We start from the raw sequence: 21,997 nt of genomic DNA, 5'->3' as shown, positions 1-21,997 counted from the left end.
TTTTTTATATAGGGGATACATGACTATCGACGCCTCTCTTTTACTCAAAGGTGTTAAGAACTTGGTTAGTTTTAGTTATGGTGAATAATTTTTTTTTTTTTTTTTTTTTTTTTTTTTATGAGCTAATTCTTCGTGTAACACTAAGAGAAAAAAATGAATCAAATAAAAAAAAAACTACATGTATTTTTGTATTAAAATAAACAACTAGCATATATAATTGTATTTTTTTAACAATTTATTATTTACATTTATAAAATACATCACTACAACATTATTTCTATATCACACAAAAGGTATTTACATTTATATTAATATACATACATACAAGTATAAATATTTACAGTAATTTTTTATTAATTTCTTTAATACACTTTTTGAACAATAACTAACTGCACTCCTAAATAATAACAATTGATTTTCAATTTCAATTTCTCCACTGTTTGTGTCATAACTTATTTGTCTTGTATCACAAAATTAAAAACTAAATATTTACTAATTAAATTAACATAGATAAAAGATTCTTTATATTTTAGCTAAATATCCTTAGTTGACTCTTTTCCAAATCTGGAAAATAGAAAACTTTACCTAGTTCAAGTGAAAAAAAAAATAATGTCAACATTTCTAAAACAGATTGTTCAGTCTACTGTAACCATCACAATTAGTGAGTTTAAGGACTTATGTTTTTCAAATAATGTTATTACAACTACTTCAGTTGTAAGGATTACAAAATTTATTTATCAAATCCTGTGATAAAGGTTCCCTTTGTTACAAAAGGCTACCCATCAATAAAACTGTTATAATAATGTTATTGGGGTATAATTTAGATACATGACGAAAAGTTGTTATAATAATCAATTTTATATTATTAAACTGTTTTGGGTAGTGTCAAAGCTCAGGATCAATATTTGTTAAACTCAAACAAATTTATATTTTATTCTATGAAAATTTTTCATTAGCATTTAAAAATACAAGTTGCTTAAGCTTTCCTGCACTTAGTTTCGATCGACGGTCCATAATAATATTTCCAGATTTTGTGAAGAGCCTACTGCAAGGAACAGAAGTTGCTAGCGAACAAAATATTTCACGAACGACTTCACTCAAATGAGGATAATTATAACGATGAACCCTCCACCACTCCAAAGGATCGCTATTCCTATTTATCAAATCATCTTCTATGTACCTATCTACTTCAAGCTGGGCCCTGGAGTCACCCGATGCCTCGAGTTTAGAGTTTGCTGCAGATTTGTCAAACACTTCCCATACAGATAGCTCTTCAATGTTTTGAGATTGGGAAGCAATTCCTTGAGCTTCTCCAGTTTGTGTATTATCTAGATGCAAATGTTTCATAACTAGGTCTACCACACGCTTTTTTACAGAACCTTCATTATTCCCAAAAGGAATTGTTTTAAATCTGGGATCTAGAAAAGTACACACAGATAGGATTGGGTTTTTAGTTAGTTCACTAAATCTTCCATTGAATCCATTTTTCAATTTCATAACAACCTGCTTAGTAGTATCTGATAGTTCTACACAGCTTTCCAATTTCCGACATATTTCAAACAAGCCATTTGTCAAAACAATTGGTAATGAGGCTAGCATGTAATTTTCTTGGTCTGCTGCTTTTGTTATAGCTTCTAATGATTTAAGTATTTTGGTCAATTCTTTCAAAACAGTCCATTCATCAGGTTGAATAAGAAGGTAATTCGATTCTTGTATTGTAACTGTGCAAGAAATAGCATTTTCTAATTCAACAAAACGCTCTATCATATAAAATGTCGAATTCCACATCATTGGAATATCCTGTTTAAGTTTTTTCGGTTCGATGTTGCAATTTATTTGAGAAAGTTGTAGTTCAGAACTGGCCATTGGGTCATTTTTGAAAAATGAAACAACTTGCCTGACTTTAGAAATGAGCTCTTCAACAGGCTTTAAACTTAGTGCATCTCCAACGACTTTGTTTAGAGAATGAATAAAACATCCGAAATGTTCCCATTTTGGAATCATTTTTATAGCATTAGCGATGTAATCTTCACCAGAGGAAACAGAAAAAAAAATTTTATTCTGCAACTCCCATTCATTTACATTGCGATGTAATTCATCTGCCAGAGATTCACTAGTAAAGTTTTCCTCTAATAGTGAACAGCTTAACAGAACAGACTTCAAATAAAAATCGCTATCTAAAAAATGAGCAGTTATCGCCAGGAAACTTTCATCATTGTTTGATGTCCAACATTCAGTCGTGATGCAAGCACTTGTGATGCTTTTTGATATTGTTCTAGCATTTTCCAAACATTTTTCATACATAGCAGGTAATAATTTTTGAGAAATGCATTTCTTGCTAGGTATTTCACAGGTTGGATTTAATGCTGTGATGAAGCTTCTGAAGCCTTCGTCTTCGACAGTACTTATTGGATGAAAATCTTTAATAAATAACTGCATCAAGGCATCATTCACACTCCTATCAGATTCATTCTGTACAGGTTTCCTATCTTTTTTTAACTTCTTGAATGCTGCAGAACTTTGTAAATTGAATTGTGGAGTATAAATTTGTTGGGCATTGACTGGCTGAGTATTGACTTGCTGCGTTGGTATTAATTTAATCTGTATATGTTGTGAGGCAGCTTGTTGTACAACCTAGAAAGGGTTATGAAATGTTTAATTATAAGTACAAAAATAAATCAAATAATCCATATTATATACTGCCTACACTAATGGGAAAGTCCAAATATAGTGATCTAAACACTTTAATGTTAGCTAAATCTAAATTCATTTAAATACTTTTCGAATTCTTACTTAATATAAACTCAATTTTCTTTTGTTTCTGAGCACTCCTCCATCTTCAGGGTCTATATTTTTTAATACAATTGTGTTTTATTATAAACTAATTCTTGTTTGTTCCTATGATTCTTTCATCAATTTCATTAGAGAAGAAATCCATGATGGTATGCTAGAGTTAGGGATCCCACCGAAACGTGTGAAGTGTATGTACAAATCCAAGGAAGTACAACTGAGAAATTTTCCACACACTAGGAACTCTATCAGGGGTGCATTCTTTTCAACTTCATTCTAGAGTGTCCAGTGCGGAGATACAAAATTCAGGTGGGTGGGACAGTGTTCAACTGGTCAGCTATGAGCCTAGTCTTTGCTGATGACATCAAAATGATTGAAAGGACTTTTGGAGTGATGAGGGACACCTTTATCTACCTATAAAGGGAACTGCAAAAATGGGACTATTTGTAAATGAAAAAGACGAAATACATGCATGTCAATGCCATTGGTGGGGTTTACATTGGTCAGCACACTTTTAAGAAAGTAGAAGAGTTTATCTAACAGGGAACTCAAGTGAACTCCAGAAACAACATTAATCCTGAAATCCAGGCAACGGCTGCTAATAAGTGATACTGAGGAAAATAGAGGCACCTTAGAACCAGGGAGATATCTAGAACTACTGCAACACACCTTAATAAAACTTATTGGATCTAAGCTGTCCTACAGATTGAATTGGTGGATACTCCCTTTAAGTCAGGAACTGGCTCTTGCAAGATTTGAAAGACTAATACAGTCTACAATGCTCGCCTTCCTATAAATAATCTAAGGACCTCTTATAAATAATGAGGCTTCCCATAAATAAATGCCTTACTACAAATAATAATGACTTAAAATATTTGACCAGACTCCTCACCAACCTACAAGCAATTACATTTTACATTACACATTACCAAGTACAGAAAATTCTTTAGAGAAAAACCCAAAATATCTCTTCATGGAAAATGAATAGGTACTTATGATTATAATAGGTATTTTTATATTTCATGTTATATGCCTAAAAATTGATTGTTAATTAGAATTATTTTAACCAATTAAAAATATTTTATTATTGCTTGTTCTTATTTTATAATTTATTTTAATTATAATTACAATATTTCACATTATTATTATAGTTCACTTAACACTGTACTGAGAATCAATTAATCATTTTTGTTTCATTATTCCTTAAAATTCAATTTTGTTTATTTTTAAGTATATTATTTGATAATTTTACTTCAATAGTTATACGAAATATTTTTGAAGATTTTGTGTTACAATCATAACATCTTATTGAACTGTTTACAAAAAATAAGTAAGTTGTGACAAGATTTTTCCTCTTTCCCTTCATATGAGAGTTCAAATTACAATAACAAACTTGAAATTTTTCAACTAGGAACTTTTGGAACTATAACAAAAGCACTCTTGTACGTTAGTAACATAACAGTACATGTAGGTCAATAATATACCAATTGCTAATAAGCACATTCAAACCCATAACCAACGAAAAAGAATTTTTTTGGTTCAAGTCCTCCAATGTGGACCTATTCAGCCCCAAAGTAGAAATATTAGGATTCATTCCTCAGGGCCTACACAAAATAAATATTGACTAACAAAGGTAGGGAATTGAATCCTCAACCTTCTGAACCAAGTTTCAACCACATCATAAAAATAAATAAATTTTCTTATCGATTTATGCATTTTGACATCCACAATATGATTGTACTAGGTTGGGAACTTATAGTGAAATTAAAAAATATTAACTTTTATTTTTTTTTTCAATCACCATAAACTAAATAATATATAAACAATATGATCGTAATAAAATAAAATAAAATAAAAACATTTTCTTTTTGTACATAAACCAATCATGTAGAAAATCTTCAGGGTTAGAGTTAACTACTCAATTATACTATCAATGTAGAGTTAAATTTAAAAAATAAGTATAACTCCTAACAGCCAAAATGATATCTGCAAATTTGGCTCCCTTGGGTTTTATGTATTTAAATGTGATTTCTATTCTCTTCACAATGCCAAAAGACCTAAATGGATGTATGACATCACTAATTAAAATTACTAAACAATCAATTTATGTATATTTACATTAAAAATTACCTGATACCTTTATTCTACAACCATAATTCAAAAACAAAATTTTTATATCGGGATATCATCGACAAAATGTCTGTGAAAATTTCTTAACCAAAATTTATTTTAAGTTAATTGGCTTAGATATATTTTAAAATAAAAACCATCTTTAAGATTCAATAGGCACCATTGCTGTATACACAAATTCAATACATCACTGTGACTATTTATTCATAAAACAGTCAGTTTTTGGAATAATAAAGAGGTAAATAAATATATATGAAATTTACAAATGTAAGCAGTACAATATAAGGTAAATACAAGCAAACATTGATAGTAATTAAAACTGGCTGTTAGTGTTTAATAATTAGTGGTGGCAGTTATTCTATTATCTGTTATATTAATTTCAAGAAGAAATTCGACCCTCTTTATTTTTTTATTTATAATTTTTCTTAGTATTTATTTTAAGTAGCTTAATCCAACGCATATAAATTAATAAACGCATTATATTGAACACATAATTTGATATTGATAGGAGATAAACATTGTAACTAGATCTAACAAACTCACCTGTCACATTACGGATTAAAGAATTTATTTTTTACAGACAGTAAAGTATTATTGTATAAACAATAAGTCAAAATAATTTTTCAAATTATTGTTAGTTCTATTAGCATAGTGGAAAAATGATTTGACAGCAGTGGCAATTTACCATAACAAATAAATTATAAAGGTAAAGGGTATTGGTAATTTGAAATTTGCATTTATTAACCCCTGATCATTCCTAGATAAGTTTCATAACCCAGGTCTTGAATCTCTAGAAACATTTTAATTCACTACTCTTGAATGAGAAACACCAAGGTTCTAACACCAAAAAATTTAAATACTATCCAAACAATTTCAAAAAGATTATATTTATATGGGAAAACATTAATTTGTTAACAAGTTTTACTTTTAAAGGACTAAAAATAACTAATTGTAAAAAAAAATTAGTCATTTACAAGATGAATACAAAATTAAAGTAATCATACTATTGGCAATAATTTATTAATTTATTTAATTAAAAAACATGAAACTCTTTTTTTGTATTTTTTCATCAGTTATTGATAATCAAAATTATGACTGGAAGGGGTACTAGGATCCTATTTCCTGTAACCAAACTGGTTATTTTTTAACTGGAACGGTTATTTTTTCCCGATTAATTCGTTATTGGAGGTGAGACTAACAGATGTGTTTTAATCATATCCACTCTTCACTCAGTTCAAATCCAGTTTCAATAACAAGTTACTTTGTTAATGCTTGTGAGAACTACTGTTAAGGGATAGTTACTGACAATAACATGAGGTGACTTGTCTATTAGTACCTTGAGTGTCTCTGGGGCAGGACTCAACTGATAGGTGAAGTGCTATTGAAATTGAAACATTATAGTCAAGATAACAAGAATATTTTCCTCAGTTATGTGTCTGAATATATGCGGGGAATATTTAATAATCATTTTGACACAAATTAAACTACTTCTGATTTTTAATATGCATTTAATGAGTTTTCCCATGCTTCAATTTCTCTAGAATAATTATCATTCTCTTAGACAAATAGCTCTTAAAAATAAACAAATTAGTAATAAATATTCCATTTACAATTTTTAAATACACTTAAAACTCAAATGACAACATACAGTTTATCAAAATGAACTTTGTTACTTGCCTTTTTAGGTGGACCTGCTAATTGAAATATTTGAGATTGAGGTGAAGCATACTCTGTAGTATCAGAATTGACTCCAGGTATAGTTGAATGTATAACTTGCAAGGTAGAATGCTTACGGTCTATATGTTTCCGTAAATTGGAAGTAGTACTTCTATATGAGAAACGTTTGGCGCATATTAAACACTTTGCACAGTCTCTATCAATTACTTCAAACAAATTCCATATAGGACTATATTTATGTTTTCCTTTTTTAGGTTTGTCCATTTTAACTTAAAATTGAAAATGAAAAACTTAGAGAATAACTGAAACTTTGATTTTGTTTCTTTTTAAGGGTTTAATTTATAGTTTTTCATCTATAACCTCATGATATAAAATTTGATTGAAGTTAAAGATTTTAAATTCTTAAGAAGAAACGTATTATTGAATGTAACGTAGGACAATAACACTCGCAAGTATTAATAAAGTAACTGATATTCTAAAATGTACTAGAAACAAGATAACATTGAAGGTAACTTATAACTCGACACTACCGCCATTGCATACAATGCAGTAACTGCTCCTGAAACTGTAGCTGTTAGTACCAGTGTTGCCATTGCCACCCAGTGCTTTACCTAATTCCCAATTTTGGAAAAAAATACTATTTTGACCTTTTTCTTATTCATGCTCCAGAGTAGCGAACAATGAAAAATTTTTGCTTTATATACATAATCTTGAAACACTCATAGGCATTAGTAATTTATAAAACAATAAAGGATATTTTTATTTTGATCAAAAACCACTATTGTGTTATAGTAACCAAGGTGGCGTCCATAAAATAAGTTTAATTCCAACAATCTGATTAAATTCTCTGGTTGAAGATATAACAGTGCTTTTATTAAGCAATCCAAAGGAAACAATATTAAATTATTTATTTTTAAACTAATAATAATTGATTATGCTTAACTACTTTCTTGTTATTTATTCAAATTATTCTTTATTATGTCTGACCTTTATTTTCAAGTTCTCCATTTTAATGGACCCATCGCTAAAAAAAGGACCCTGAATTCCTTCTTAATTTTTTTAGAGCATAAAGTTTACCTCAAATATAGTTTATTAAGGGTGATTTAATTTATAGAAATTTAGATATTCAACAATTATTTTTTTATTTCCAACTAAAGATATTATGACCATGTTTATTCTCATATCTGCCTCAGTCTTGCTTTATAGAGAAAAAAAAATTGTAAAAGTGCTAAGCAAAATTGGGCTAGACATTGACCAATATGTGATAGAATGTGGACATCTACAATCAATATTTTAAAATAAGTTTATTAAAATCAACATCAATCGATCAATTGGATAAAGTCATTACAATCCAGTCTTGGAATATAAATTGTAAAATCGATACTATATAATAAAATATTATTATACCATTGTAATATTATACTACAATTATTATTTAGCTATTACAATATTACTAGTTTACTACAACAATAACTCTCGTATTTGATATCTAACATCCTCTATAATAAATACGAATTATTTTTTACTAGTACTAAATCCGTGCATTATTTCTACAACGATTAAGTTTAAGGCCAATATATATAACGTTCCACGTGAACAAACAAAAAGTCAAAAGTATAAAATTAGGACTAAAAAAAAAATTTCCCTAATTTGAGCTTTGTTTCAAATTATTCATGGGATATCACTGGATAATTTGAACCATCAAACGTATGAAATGGTTGAGCTGCTCTATCTGTTTAAAAAAATATTCACAGTTTTTATTGGTGAAGATACCTTAATATGTTACTTGAGGAAGTTAATATCAGTTCATTCAGTAATTGCCAAGTGCCAACGGAAAAAGTTCCTATGTTAGCAGTAAAATGCTAACCCATTTAAGCTAATTTTAATTCAGTATTGTCCAAAGAGTATTTTTTTTTTTTTTTTTTTATGGTCTCTGGTCATTTCTAACATACGGGGGGAGGGAGATATTTATAGGTGACCAACCAATTCTAACTATGGCTGGGGGACAAGCCATGAAATCAAAAAGTCCAACTTGATCCGTTTCAATCCACCGACTTACCTGTACCAGAGTTATGAAACCTCTCACATTTCCTAATGACTTTAATTAACGTTCCAGTAAGAATTTTAGAATCGAAATTGAGGTTAGCCGCTTGAAATTCGATTTCATTTGATTCCTCTTTGTCAAGATTCATCGCCCCTGAGAGCCGGAAAAGGGATTTATAGTACCATAACAAGTATAATATATATATATATATATACGATTACTGCATTTTATATATTTATTAATAATATTATTGCTTCTTATATTCTTAATATTAATACATTACTCACTGTAGCGACATTGCTACTATTTGCTGAACACCGGTCTTTAGCTACCATTAGAACATCACTACACACTCGGCTGAACTATCGTTACATATTAATTTGTAATAATTGTGTAAATACTTTATCTTTACTTGTGCATAACCATTTATTTTATTATGGTATTTATCAATGTATTACTAGAATCAATAAAGACCATAATTGAATCATCTGATCCACTAAAAGGTAACATCTTAAATGTAGCTTCTCTAGATGGCATTTTAAAGTCCAGAAGTGAAATGTAGTGCCATTAAGGGAAATAAAGTTTCTGATTCAATCCCGTAACAAATGAATTTTGTTATAAGACTGTGAGTACTAATACACATTACTGTAAAGTCGTGATACCTCCATACCGCTGCAATCAACTTGTATAGTCCAGTGTCTTAAAAAAAATTAAAATTAAAGGTTAAGCTCCAAATAAAATCAGTATTAAAGGAAGAAAATTATCCACCCTAGCATCGCTTGTAACGGATGGGAAGTGTCTATAATAGTATCGAAAAAAAGTATTAATAGTACAGAGTAGAATGTACGGCTTCGAGGAAGGAGTATACTGGAGGGGGTACGTTTCCAGGGCGAGTGACTCCAGAAGGCGAGGCCTATTATTTCCATAGGCGTAGCATCCAGTACGCCGTATTTGACAGGTGACTGTCAAAAATGACCGGACCTCGTACGCCAAAAATGACTTGGCAGGAGGATTAAAAAAAGTTGAGAGTTACTCAAAGCGTGCTCGTGATTAGTTGTCGCTATTTTTGAATTATTATTAATTCTCTGTTCCTTTTTTTTAAAACATTACATATTCTAAAAAATAATGTTCGCTGTTTTTACTCTTTTTTTTTTTGTAATAAACAACTTTCTCCATTACATCTGAAACTTTCTCAATTATTCATTTGTATCCAACCTTATACTTTAATGTTTTCCTTAAAAGAAAATTTTTTATTTACTGTTTCTAGAAAAAAATATTCGAAAAATTGACCAGGTTATTTCAATTTTATATTCCCTACTTACTTTTTATAACAGTAAATATATTTTGGAATTCTTAATATTCACATTGAAATGAGTCTGAACAGAATAGAGAAAGAAGCACGAATTTCTAAAGAACGTATTAATGGATTTTCATTATACCATATTATTGGAAAGAAAATTTACTAAAACTTCTATTCTCTTCAAATTTGCGAATACATCTATAGTTTTACAGATACGTAAATTAATATGCGAAATCTCTATTAACTTCAAAGTTTAGCTGCCTTTAAGGGGCGTGGCCTAATTTTCATCTCAACCCTCATTTCTATTTAGATAGAGAGTAGGGTTATGATACCCCCTGATGTATTGTAACGTTCCTAGATTGAAGTACTCATTAGCGATCTAGTTTGTTGGTAGCGGTAGCAGCATTTGATTATTAAGTTTAAAGCTCGTCTAGTATCTACAAAAAATCATTTCTCATCAATTGTTGTTTTTTAATACCATTAGTATTTAAAAATGAAAATTTTATAATACATCGCTTTGCTTGATGAATATCTACTTTAATTTGTAATTATGAAATCATTTTCAGGTACTTAACCTCTAGAAATGATTAAATTATTTTAAGTACAACATGAAGTATTTTATAATTTTACTGAATGTTTGATTTTAAAGGAAGCAGTCAAGAATTGTTGAAGATTCTTAAAAATTACAAGAGATTTCACCAATTGTGCTATTCTAGTTTAGCTCAGGCCAAAAGAACTAATGAAACAAATCCTGTATGAACATTGCATTTCAAGAAAAAATACTAGATATTTTTATATAGATATTTTTTAAGGTAATCACAATTTTTTGTTATAGGCCCTGCACAAGGCTGATCAAATAGGTTTGTTTTATTCAATAAATGAAGATGATAGGAAGAGGGTATTTTCATTTGGAGGTTTCCCCAAACCTTTTATGGATAATGTAAAAACTTTTACTGAAGCAAGTATAATGATACGGGAGCCTGCTTTAGAAATAATTGATTATTTGAAGCGAGCAGACTACAATAAACCTACTATCAGATACGTTCTTTGTATCCTTTCAGTTTTCTCATTATATTATTGAAAATGTGCCTACAGAAACCCCAAAACACATTTTTAATTATCAAGTAAAAGTATTTTGTATGTAACCATATCTTCAAAAATATTTAAATTATGCTGAAATTAGTTTGTTTTCACAAATTTATTTGTTTTATATCATAAATCTTTTTATTAATTTTTTTTCCGGTACTAGTTCGCTACTGCCTGTGATATGGTAGTGAGTGCTCAAATATAATGAGAAAATGGTGGACCATTACTGTTGGCCCTAATCTGGTACCATAATGTAATACGCATTTGATAAATACCTCATCTCAAATTTTTTATAAAGCTAAGTTTACCATGTAAATCAACTGGCTTGGGAAAGTCTTCTCCATGTCACTTAAAACACTTGGAAGTCATTTGTATCTTAAGATAAAAAAATTATAAATATAAGTTATGATAATGTGCTTTGACAGTTTTAATTCATTTCAAGAAAATATCTGAATATACATATGTTATTTTTGTTTCCTTAATTCATAGTTATAGATGGTAAAGCAGGTTTAGGGAAGTCGCTGACAGTTGCTCACATACTTCATTATGCCTACTGCAATGGTTTTTATCTTCTGCATGTCCCTTGGGGTTTGTAATTTGTCTTTTTTAGAATATTAATGAGTAAACTCCATTATTATAATTTTTTTTTTGCATTAAATATCATCTAGATATATTTAGTCATTAAAATATCCTAATTTTGACATTGGATTTCAACTAGTTATGTTTTATACCCAGTATCTAAAACTAGTTTTGATAATTTGACAATTGTATTATAATTCTAAACCATCATTTAATAGAATAAATAAAAGAGGCCTTCTAAAAATGAAATATTCTAACTTAGCTCAGTGAATTAAAGCTAAGTGAAATTTAAAAAAAACTGCCATTTTTATATCAATTACTTAAGGTAGAGAAAATCGACTAAAAAATAAATTTGAGAATTCACTAATTTATATCTTTTAGGGATCTTGTGTCCAAAAAATTGATTTTTAACCATTTACTGACCAATCTGTATTCTAATTCAAATTTTATTCTATTATTTTTTTATTTAATATGTAAAAATTCAGAATTGACTTTTTACAGGATTTGTTTATGTTACCAATTTACAACCGTCAAGTCAAGTCAAGTCAATAATTATTCAATTTCCAGAAATTTTTATTTTCAAACTTACATCAAAAATTTAAATTTATTAATGCTGACCACTAACCAGTTAGTTATTATTTTTTCTGTGAAACTTTTTTGGGTCAGATTTTTTTCTTTTAAATGTTAGAAAAAACAAATAATTGAAAACACTATCAACATCATTATCTAAGCCATTTTCATTATTTGAACCAGGACATGCTTAACCCTACACATTGTTTAGGATGAATGGATCCAGTCTCTTTATCGAAATTTTCCTCAACCGGAGGTATATAGTAGATGTCAAGCTCATCAGAAATGTTGGCCAATTTTTCCATTTTATCTTAATAGTTTAAATATTTGATTCATTTTTCCACCATACAAAATACCTTTTCGGTTTTTTAAAAAAAAAAATGAATGTAGGAAAAAAAATTATCTTGTTACATACAAGTTAAACAGTACCCAGTTAAGAGCATTACAGTTTGATGATCAATAACACTTTACATATTTCACTTTCTTTAGTCAATTTATTTATATTCATCATCATTAAGGGTACATTTGAAATTGTAAAACAAAAATAATTATACTGGAAGATTATTGATTGACCGTGTGTAAAGATGATAGGAATATGGTCCGGGTGCGGTCAAAAAGTATATAAGTATATAAAATAGTATATTTCTACTATTTGAGTTTTTTTGACCACACCCGGACCATATTCCTTTCATCAAAAATAATTATACATTTACTAATATTACAAGTTATAAAAGTATAGTGGAAAACAAATAAAAATCAAAATTCAAATTGCTCAAAATACTATTATTACATGAATTGTAGGTATTAGAAAACAGGAAAAAATGTGTTCACTTAATTAAATATTTTATTTAACTGTGATTAAATTCATCAAGCAATCAGTGAAATGAAAATATGGTTAAAACAGTGGAATCCATGTTCCCAATAGAAAACAAATTTCAGTAAATGTTTAAAAAACTGTATAGTATTCCCTTATCTCTAAAAGCCTTTTATTCTTTGAAACTGCTGGAATAATTATTATGAAACTTTATGTAAATTCTTTAAATAAATTCATGAGACATATAGTTGTTAGTCACATAGTCATGAAGAATGTAAAGAGTTATGATAAAAAAATATAATGTGGTGCACGTTCACACAACTTTCACTTGCCAACCTATTTAGAGTGATAATTATTTCTTGAACTAACCCCTGTCAGACATTTTTCAATGAGGATAAGACCCATCTGATAGAACACTTTAATGTACATTGATTTACTGAGTTTAATCAAAATCATTAATGCCGATTTGAGGAAATAAAAATTTATTTTATAAAGTGGTACTTCCGGTTGATTGATTCTAACAAAAAAGTTCCTATAACATACCAGGCATGAAAAGTTTTATTTCGACTTTTCATTTTTGAGCTAGGATGTTAAGGATACACACAGACACACCATTTGTAAGCCTTGATAATTTGAATGCAAACCTCAAAAAACGTGTATTTTTATCAAAAACTCAAATTCAAATTTTTTAATGATCACAATACTTTTTCTTATTAGAGTTATATATTATATATAGGCAAGTGAAAGTAACACTTCATTAGTGTGGTGAAATGGGCAATCAAGCCTCTATAAAACGATAACTAAATCAAAAGACATTTTTTTGTTTAGATATCTTGAATTTTCCTTAATTTTTGGTTGACTCCCCCTTGAGATATTTTATAGAGTAATTTTTTTTTTAAAAATAGTTAACTTTTAAATTGAATCATGTAATTACGTTTAAACCGTTATACATTTAGTATTCGTGTTTCTAATGATATCAATTATAGAAAACTTGGACTTTTTTTTTCTCTTAAAACTATTAAACTATATTCAATCTCAAATCCAATTGTAGAGAAACAAGTATATGAGATAAAATATTAAAATTGTAAATTTAAAAACATTTTAATATAAATGTTATAACAACAATTAAAATTAATCTTTATTAGATAACGAGTAGTTGAGAAAAAAGCATGAATAAAAGACAAACCAAAAAGTAAATATTTTTTTTTCTAAGAAATTTACTCATATTATTATTGCCTATCATATTTATTTTTAATAACATATAGTTAGTTACTGTAATAAATAATTACGTATACTTAGTAATTTTTGATGTATTTGTTCCTTTCCTCTTACAAAATCCATGACTATTAACCATTTATACTTACTCTTTTCTGTTTTATACCTTTAAACATTTCTTCTTATGACTACTAAACATTTATGCAATTCAAGCATTATATAAATATCATCTGAATTACATTAACTTGTTACAGTTTGGGATTGGTTTAGAAACAACAGGATTGAGTCTGCACCATCCACATTTGTCAAAGGGATTTTAGACTTCCCTGTGATCTCAGCAAACTGGCTTAAGCATTTTCAGGCCCAGAATGAACACTTTCTCTCTGCTGAAGATGAAAAGGTAATTTATTTTATTAAAAAAAAATCTATTAACATTACAATGTTTATTCTCTTATTTGGACTAAGTTTATTTTACCCAATGTCATAATAATAAAAAAGTGTTATAGTTATAAAATAAAATAAGAAATGTCAAAGGGATTTATCACTCAATCTAATCAAATTTTTGATAATAGTTATTTGTAATAAATCGTCTGTACTCAACAAATGAGATATCTAAAAGGACCCTAAGTAAATTTTTGCTTTTGAATGAAAGTGATGGAATGTAAATCCTTTAATTTTAAAGGTATTAAAATACATTATTTAATATTTCTTCATAATTATTATATGTATATTATACTCTTATTTATGAGAATATTAAAAGTAAGTGTTACTAGCCAACCACATGTTTTTGCCGCACATCTACTATATGTCACCTCAAAGTTATTTTGACTGGAATAGAATAGTAGCCTGTATTACCTTCCCTTCCCGATCCATTCTGAATCAAATCCCATAAACTACTAAAATGTATGTTATTACCCTATTATATTGCTTATCCTCCTTTTTCTGTTATCAGATAATAAAGACTAGCCAAGATTATGTTTGGAATCAGAGAGAAACTACCCCAGCCGGTAGTCCTCTATCAGAGTTAGTTATCCACGGAATCAACAGGGTCAAATATAGTGGAGCTGTAGTTTCAGCTATCATTAATGAGCTTAAGTTAGCTGCTTCTGCTGGAAGGTGAGCTTTGTTCATATTTTCAGTTTTTACGTTATAATAATGTAACAAAGATTGGAATATTAACTCATTTTTTAACTGTCCTGTTTAGGTGTAAGGTACTGGTCGCAATTGATGGGTTCAATGGATTCTATAGTACTGAATCTAAAGTCAAGGCTGAAGACAAGAGTATTGTTCCTCCGAACAAATGTTCCTTGGTCCACTGTTTCTTGGAAGCTACCAAGCAGGATTGGGTGAGTTTATAATCCTTAAAGTATTAGTTAATATTAATTGTAAGCCCAGTTCTGCTTTACCATAAACTAATTGATGTTATTTTATTTAACTAAAGAGCAATTTATTTAAGTAGAAAAGGTCTTGAAGATTTTCTTTTATATATGATGAATCTGATTTCTTATGTTATCATTCATTGTGTGCTTATGTAATATTTAATTGGTTTAAATTTCAGTTCAATATAATCTGAGTTTATAATATTAGAAACATATTTACTTTCCATAAAAGAGAAAAAAATATCTCCCATGATATACTTAATACATATTGGGTACATAACATTTAAGGTTAATAATTTATCATTTGAGAAGGCCTATGAAATGACACGTTTTCGAAATATAGGTATATTTTTCACTCACTTTACTTATAGTATACCGTAGGCGTATTACATTCAGAAGAAATCAGTAGTATGTACTTAAATTATTTTCCCCAATAAATAAATGATATATTAAATTTAGGAATAATGAATTTTTCCATACATATTTTGATGTTATAGAGTGAATAGTACTGATTTATTATTCACTGTATTACAGCAACATGCTTTAAACAGTCTTTGTATCCAATATTTTATTTTCCTATGAAAGAAAAACTTTTAATTTGTCATAATTTTACTCTTGTAACTGTGATTTATAGAAGGGTGGAGCAGTAGTCGTCACTGTAGATCAAAGATATGGCTGGCCTCCTGCTAATAAGTCTCCCCTTCCTGTCTACCTGCTGACCAGAAAGGTAAGTTGCTGATTCTTGAGGTTATAAGGCCTATGTATTTATTTTTTACACCTAACAATTATATCTGTTTTATAAGTACTACCAATTTAGTTTAACATTCTACCTTTATTCACTTCTTAACATTACAACATCAATGCAATACTAACATAACTTAAAAATCTTCCCTTTTAGAAAAAGGGATTTCTAACATTTTTATTTTATATTAGCAGTGTAACAAAATTTCACCTACAATAAATTCGGATTATACATACCTTTTTCTTACACATGATGAGTACGTGAATCTAACTACCTAAATAACACTTGAAATATTTATGTGAAAATAAAAGGACCTTTGTCTAAAATAAAAAACTAACTTTATCGAAAGCATGTTCAGTTTGATGGCTTTATAACAATAATAATGTTTTTAATGAAGATGGTATGCTTTAAATTCTTTAAACAAAACATACAGTACTTTGGGATAAATGATATTTTTAATTCTTTCTTCCATTGTTGTAAGTATATAATACCTTTCTCAATATGTATCTCCAGTATATAACTGGAGGGTCTACCCCAAGGGTGTTTTCAATCACAGAAAAAATATGATATTTATTTATTCCACTTTGTTTTAGTAAAAAATGTGAAAAACAAATTTGCGGACAATAGCTACAAAAATATATTTCAATTCTATGGCAATAGATATTGTAACGTGCATTTTCCCAAGGTTATTAACTCTCTAAAATATCAACAAAATAACCAGATAAATGAAGATTTTTTTTCTAAATAAAACCAATTTTGAAATAGATTGAACTACGATTTCTTGATTTACGTCCATTTAATAACTTTTTTTCTAGGCGCCTAATTGAAAAAAATAATGCATGTAATTTAGTAGAAATGCTGTCTTTTGAGGTGTTTGCTTTTATGTTAAACTTCGTTCCATTTTTAACCTTCAATAATGTGTCAATGTTCATATATTTATTACTGAAGTTAACTCATATAATTAATTAATAAACGTTTACTAAAGCTAACCTAATAAAGTAAGTATAGTGAATGAGTTACTATGCCATAGATCAACCACATTATTTCCCACACCAATATAGAAAAAGGTTGAATATTAGTACATCGAAATACCCTCATTTTACAAAAAAAAAACAATATTTTTACCTGTTAGTTTTTCCTGATTTATCAAAATGTTAAAATTAACATTTGAATATCAAAAGCCAATGTTAAGAAAAATAAAATGTGTAGAACATGGAGTATATCAGTATTAGATATTTTAAAGATTGGTTTCTGATATCGGAATATTAATATTTTGTTCTCGTTATTATTGTTAATATATTTTTTAAAAAAATCATTTAAAATAGTTACTTCTTCTATCTAAATTTATTAGGAAGTTCTTGAATTTATTAAATAGATGAGCAAATAGACAAAGCATTGCAGAGATATATGATAATAGCTCAGTAGAAATGATAATAAATCTCTAAAAATTTGTTTAAATAATAGTAGCAATTTAAAAAAATTCAAATCCTATCTTTGTGGGAATTAGTCTCACCTATTACGTTTTCAAATATAACTTCTGTACTATGATTCCTATCAAAATGTTTCTCTTTAACTGTTTTGGGTTAATATTAAAATTAACTTAAGAAATTATGCTCCCAATCTTTCAAATAATTTAGGACAAATTTCTTGAGTTAGTGTTTCTATTAAAATATAACTCCTCTGCTTTATTTTTTCCAGGGTTTTGAGCACTTAGACCCTTTCGTCCCTGTTGAAGTTAAGGAGCTGACATCTGAAGAGTTCCACAGCATGTTGGATTATTACGAGGATCGACTGTGGTTCCAAAAAGGCAAGGGTAGAGATGAGCTTGCCTTTTTAAGTAACCGTAATGCTGGTACACTCATGAAACTTTGTGCTTCGTTATAGTTTCCTGTATATCCTAAAAATGTTTTGTTTTAGTAATGTATATACTTACCTTTTAATACCATTAAAGTGTTACTTACATAGATTGTTATTGAAATAAAGTAAAAAATTGTTTAAACAACTTGGTATAGCTGATTGTTTTACTGACCTTAAAATTTCCTTCTTTTCTGTGATATATATTTACAAATATGAATCATTAATCCTGTATTGGTCCTATGAATCATAATTGAGCATTTCAGTTGACAGAATAAACTCCAAAAAATTAGTCTATGTATTTTTAATATTTATTTTATAACAATGTAGTATTGAATAAATAGTTGAGAGCAAAATGTAAACTTTAGTAAAAAAAAAAAAAAGTTTTTTGCTAAAACTTACATTCTGCCTTATTTACTTTAAAAGTATAACAACACTTTAATATGCCTACAAAATGAAAAACTGACAACCATAGTTGGGCAGTATAGGACTCCAATGCTGGAGCTTGGCCGAAAAAAAAAAAACACTAATAATTTTGCACCAGAAAAATATAAGTATTTTGGAGAGAGAAATATTACAAGTACTTTTATAAAAAATGTTGAAATTTGAGTTAGTCTATCTGTCAATAGGAAGGCTCAATTACAAACTGTGATAAGGTTGAACTAGTGGATTCTGATGGCTATTTGAATAACTATTGAAAACTAACTATCTCAGGTTAAAGGATAGATACTTATCCCCACTTCAAAATAGACACAAATTTTCACATTCAATGAAAAAAGTGAACCAGTATCCACTTGAGTTATACTTACTAGTGATAAATAAATGAGATAAGTAAATAAATAAATATTTAATAATATAAATAAAATAACATTAAAAAACAAAATAAATTATCACTTTTAATTAGTTATCATTTTGGGTTCAACTGGAGAACTGTTGCGTAACACCAAGTTCATCTTTTTAACTTTGTAATTATTAGCCTTAAACGGGTTTTTAATCAGACCGAACATTTGTTCAAATAAACCGACGCAGTTCCCTGATGCACTATGAAGAGTACCATAGACCATAACTATAACTAACCCATGGGTTTCGACAACAGTTTTTATCCCATCAGGGCTTAGATTAGGTACAAAAATCAATTTATATTGTGACTGTAAATCCTTTAGCAGTGACAATGTATCTTCAGCTGTGTTCGCTTCTGAATTATGTGATTCATCCTCAGATAGAGGAATAACAATCGTTGTGTGGCAGTCATTCCAAAAATCCTCCTCAGTGAGTTTCTCGTCTTCTGTTTGATTTACAACCACATTCAATCGTTTGTAGAACCATTCAGTAAACTGGTATCCGAGAATTTTTGCTTCCGCTGGTCCCAATAGAACGATCTTAAAAAATAAAAAATTAATGAAAACTTTCAACAACCAAACAAAAATTGGTAGAAGAAAAAAAAAAACTATACCTCAGTTTCAGATTTCTGTTGATCACAATACTTAATGGCTAAATCTACTAATGAGTTTTTATCTATCGTGCTCTCAAAAGTAATATCTTTGCTATGTAAGAATTTAAAGAGCACATTCCTTGTAATTTTTTTTCTAGTCAATAAACACCTTAAAGAAGGTTCATGTAGTAATGCTTTAATGGCATCTAAAATAAAATTTATAACATTTTAACCTTTTTATATGAAACATATACAAATATATATGTGGGAGTGTGCGCGTCCATGGGTGTGTGAGTGTGAGTGTTAGGAAAATATGACTACAGTGACAAAAAAAAGTACTCGTACACCATTTTTTTTTAGTTTAATAAAGTTTATTTACGTGAAACACTATTACATTTTTTTACAGTGCAACTCTCTTTGAAAAATAAATATTTAAATGAAACAAACAAAATATAAATTACAAATATAATTATTATATTTAAAAAAACACATTTTTCAGGGGCCAAAAAGTATTCATACAGTTAAATATTATTTCATTTTTATCAAAAAATTGTAAATAACTAATACATATGTATATAACTTAATATTTTATGTGAAGTCCCTTGGCATTTACTAAAGCCTGACACCTAGGCATCAATTCCACTAGGTTTTCAGTCACCTCCTTTCCGATTTCATTCCACACTGTCTTCAACTTCACTATTAGTTCTTGTCTATTTGAGCATTTAAAAGTCTGAACTTTTTTTTTTCAATAAAGCCCATAAATTCTCAATTGGGTTCAGATCAGGGGACTGAGGAGGCATAGGGAATAATCTACAGGCATTGTACAATAACCATTCACTTGTCTTTCTTGTAGTGTGTTTGGGATCGTTATCTTGTTGAAATAAGTTTTCCAATCCTTAATTTTGCAACACTTTTATTTAAATTGCAACGCAATATGTCTACATAAATGTCTGCTGTCATAATAGCATGTGTTCTCCAACCCCTGTCTAGCTCATGCAGCACCAAACCATGACAGAACCGCCTTTGTGCTTAACTGTGGGAACAACGTTCTTTGCATCCAGTGCCATTTTGGGTTTCTTCCATAGATATCTCTTTCCATTAGATCCAAAAATGTTAAATTTGCTCCCCTCTGAGAACAAAATATTTTTCCAAAATTCCAAAGACTTGTTAGCATTTTCTTTAGCGAAATTCAACCTCTTAAGCCTGTTTTTCTAAGTAATAAATAGCTTCTTCCTAGATGATGTTACTCTGTAGCCTCCGCAATGAAGCACATTTCTTATAGTTTGGGATGCAACAGATTTGACAGATATTGTTTCTAAATGTGCTAAGTCCCTACCACTAATTTTTGCAGCTACTCATACAATATTGCTGGCTTCCCTAGAAATTATCATTTTAGGCCGCCCTGAACTAAAACTAAACCCTAGTTGGAATAAGGAAAAAATTGTATCTTTAATGATGAAACTCAATTAACATGTTTTACGACCCATTGTGGTAGCTGTGAAGTCTTGACTGGCATGATGTATTGCTATTAGTAAGGGCTATCAGTCACACTTTGAACCTACTAATCCACAACCAGTCCTGGGGTTTCTTTGACCTGAGGAGTTGCTTAAAACTTCTCAATGTTCAGTTGTATAAATACTTTTTTGGCTCAGAAATAATTGTATTTAAAAATATAATAGTTACATTTTTAATTAATATCTTATTTTTTTCATGTACATGTATATTTTTCAAAGAGAGTTGCACAGTAAAAAATGTAATAGTGTTTGACGAAAATAAAGTAAAAAATAGAGGGTGTACGAATACTTTTTTTGATCACTGTATATATATTGCACACCTACCTTCCTTTGTTTTAATTTCAATACAATTATTTGTCACAGTGGCACCTAATGATAACAGGTCGTTAATTTGAAGGAATTCAACTATTTCACGAACACACTTCTGTTCATTAACTGATATCATTTTCTAACCCATATTAGTTAAATTTAAATATTTGGTCAAACCCACAACAACATAGCCCACTTAAAGACAGACTGTCAATTTTAACTTCTCCGCATGTCCCTCCAGTATACAACTATATTCTAAATTCCAAAGAGGTGAAATGTATGAACGACTAAAGTTGACGTAATTTTTATTTTATCTACAACTAAACTGCAAGTAATTTTTTCTAATTAATTTATCAAGTTAACTTATTTTGAACGCTTTCGTAATTTATTTGTTTGCAACAGTGGAATTTACTTATTGCTTAAAGCTTCATACAAAGTAAGCCCCAAAAGATTTATATTGATGGAAGTTTAATGAAACTTGTGTTTGGATGGTGAACTATCTTTTCTTAAATTAAAAATATAAATAATAAATCTGTACCGCTACAGCCAATGAGGGATCAGG

The 21,997-nt window shown here is 28.9% G+C and overlaps 3 protein-coding genes across 6 annotated transcripts; 1 reads left to right on the top strand and 2 right to left on the bottom strand.

Moving 5' to 3' along the window:
* Positions 1 to 260: 260 nt before the first annotated feature.
* On the bottom strand, positions 261 to 9,032 carry LOC106687796 (E3 SUMO-protein ligase ZBED1). Of its 2 annotated transcripts, none has more exons than XM_067053356.1 (2): positions 8,929 to 9,032; positions 261 to 2,634 (listed from the first exon to the last, which is right to left on the bottom strand). In XM_067053356.1, exons 1-2 carry the CDS (start codon positions 8,974 to 8,976, stop codon positions 937 to 939), a joined length of 1,746 nt encoding a protein of 581 aa, XP_066909457.1. In that variant the 5' UTR covers positions 8,977 to 9,032; the 3' UTR covers positions 261 to 936. The 2 variants fall into 2 exon arrangements, with proteins under 2 accessions (XP_066909457.1, XP_014287375.2); XM_014431889.3 differs by lacking the exon at positions 8,929 to 9,032 and adding an exon at positions 6,598 to 7,163.
* On the top strand, positions 6,606 to 18,337 carry mRpS29 (mitochondrial ribosomal protein S29). 3 transcript variants are annotated; one of them, XM_067053357.1, is made up of 9 exons: positions 6,606 to 6,674; positions 10,591 to 10,694; positions 10,777 to 10,990; positions 11,523 to 11,615; positions 14,460 to 14,605; positions 15,158 to 15,321; positions 15,410 to 15,551; positions 16,219 to 16,311; positions 18,025 to 18,337. In XM_067053357.1, exons 3-9 carry the CDS (start codon positions 10,873 to 10,875, stop codon positions 18,208 to 18,210), a joined length of 942 nt encoding a protein of 313 aa, XP_066909458.1. In that variant the 5' UTR covers positions 6,606 to 6,674; positions 10,591 to 10,694; positions 10,777 to 10,872; the 3' UTR covers positions 18,211 to 18,337. The 3 variants fall into 3 exon arrangements, with proteins under 3 accessions (XP_066909458.1, XP_066909460.1, XP_014287390.1); XM_067053359.1 differs by lacking the exon at positions 6,606 to 6,674 and adding an exon at positions 9,150 to 9,266; XM_014431904.3 differs by lacking the exon at positions 6,606 to 6,674 and adding an exon at positions 10,313 to 10,507.
* A 675-nt stretch (positions 18,338 to 19,012) lies between these two features.
* Positions 19,013 to 21,688, bottom strand: LOC106687814 (uncharacterized protein C3orf38 homolog). Its single transcript, XM_014431914.3, has 3 exons — positions 21,451 to 21,688; positions 19,634 to 19,818; positions 19,013 to 19,559 (listed from the first exon to the last, which is right to left on the bottom strand). Exons 1-3 carry the CDS (start codon positions 21,569 to 21,571, stop codon positions 19,077 to 19,079), a joined length of 789 nt encoding a protein of 262 aa, XP_014287400.1. The 5' UTR covers positions 21,572 to 21,688; the 3' UTR covers positions 19,013 to 19,076.
* Between the last annotated feature and the right edge of the window lie 309 nt (positions 21,689 to 21,997).

This window comes from Halyomorpha halys, unplaced genomic scaffold, assembly GCF_000696795.3.
Source record: "Halyomorpha halys isolate HHAL.00 unplaced genomic scaffold, Hhal_1.1 Scaffold1014.1, whole genome shotgun sequence".
Taxonomy (NCBI): Eukaryota; Metazoa; Arthropoda; class Insecta; order Hemiptera; family Pentatomidae; genus Halyomorpha; species Halyomorpha halys.
The sequence above is the reverse complement of the archived record's forward strand: the minus strand, read 5'-3'. Positions and strand labels throughout refer to the sequence as shown.

Excerpts from the sequence above, each read along its gene's own strand:
- mRpS29 (XM_014431904.3), top strand. Across the intron at positions 11,616-14,459 it reads TCTTCTGCATGTCCCTTGGG|TTTGGGATTGGTTTAGAAAC; the intron begins GTTTGTAATTTG and ends AACTTGTTACAG. Across the intron at positions 15,552-16,218 it reads AAGCTACCAAGCAGGATTGG|AAGGGTGGAGCAGTAGTCGT; the intron begins GTGAGTTTATAA and ends TGTGATTTATAG.
- LOC106687814 (XM_014431914.3), bottom strand. The coding sequence starts at position 21,571 with ATGATATCAGTTAATGAACAGAAGTGTGTTCGTGAAATAGTTGAATTC. Across the intron at positions 19,819-21,450 it reads TGAAATTAAAACAAAGGAAG|ATGCCATTAAAGCATTACTA; the intron begins GTAGGTGTGCAA and ends ATTTTATTTTAG. Across the intron at positions 19,560-19,633 it reads AACAGAAATCTGAAACTGAG|ATCGTTCTATTGGGACCAGC; the intron begins GTATAGTTTTTT and ends TTATTTTTTAAG.
- LOC106687796 (XM_014431889.3), bottom strand. The coding sequence starts at position 6,861 with ATGGACAAACCTAAAAAAGGAAAACATAAATATAGTCCTATATGGAAT. Across the intron at positions 2,635-6,597 it reads TAGCAGGTCCACCTAAAAAG|GTTGTACAACAAGCTGCCTC; the intron begins GCAAGTAACAAA and ends AACCCTTTCTAG.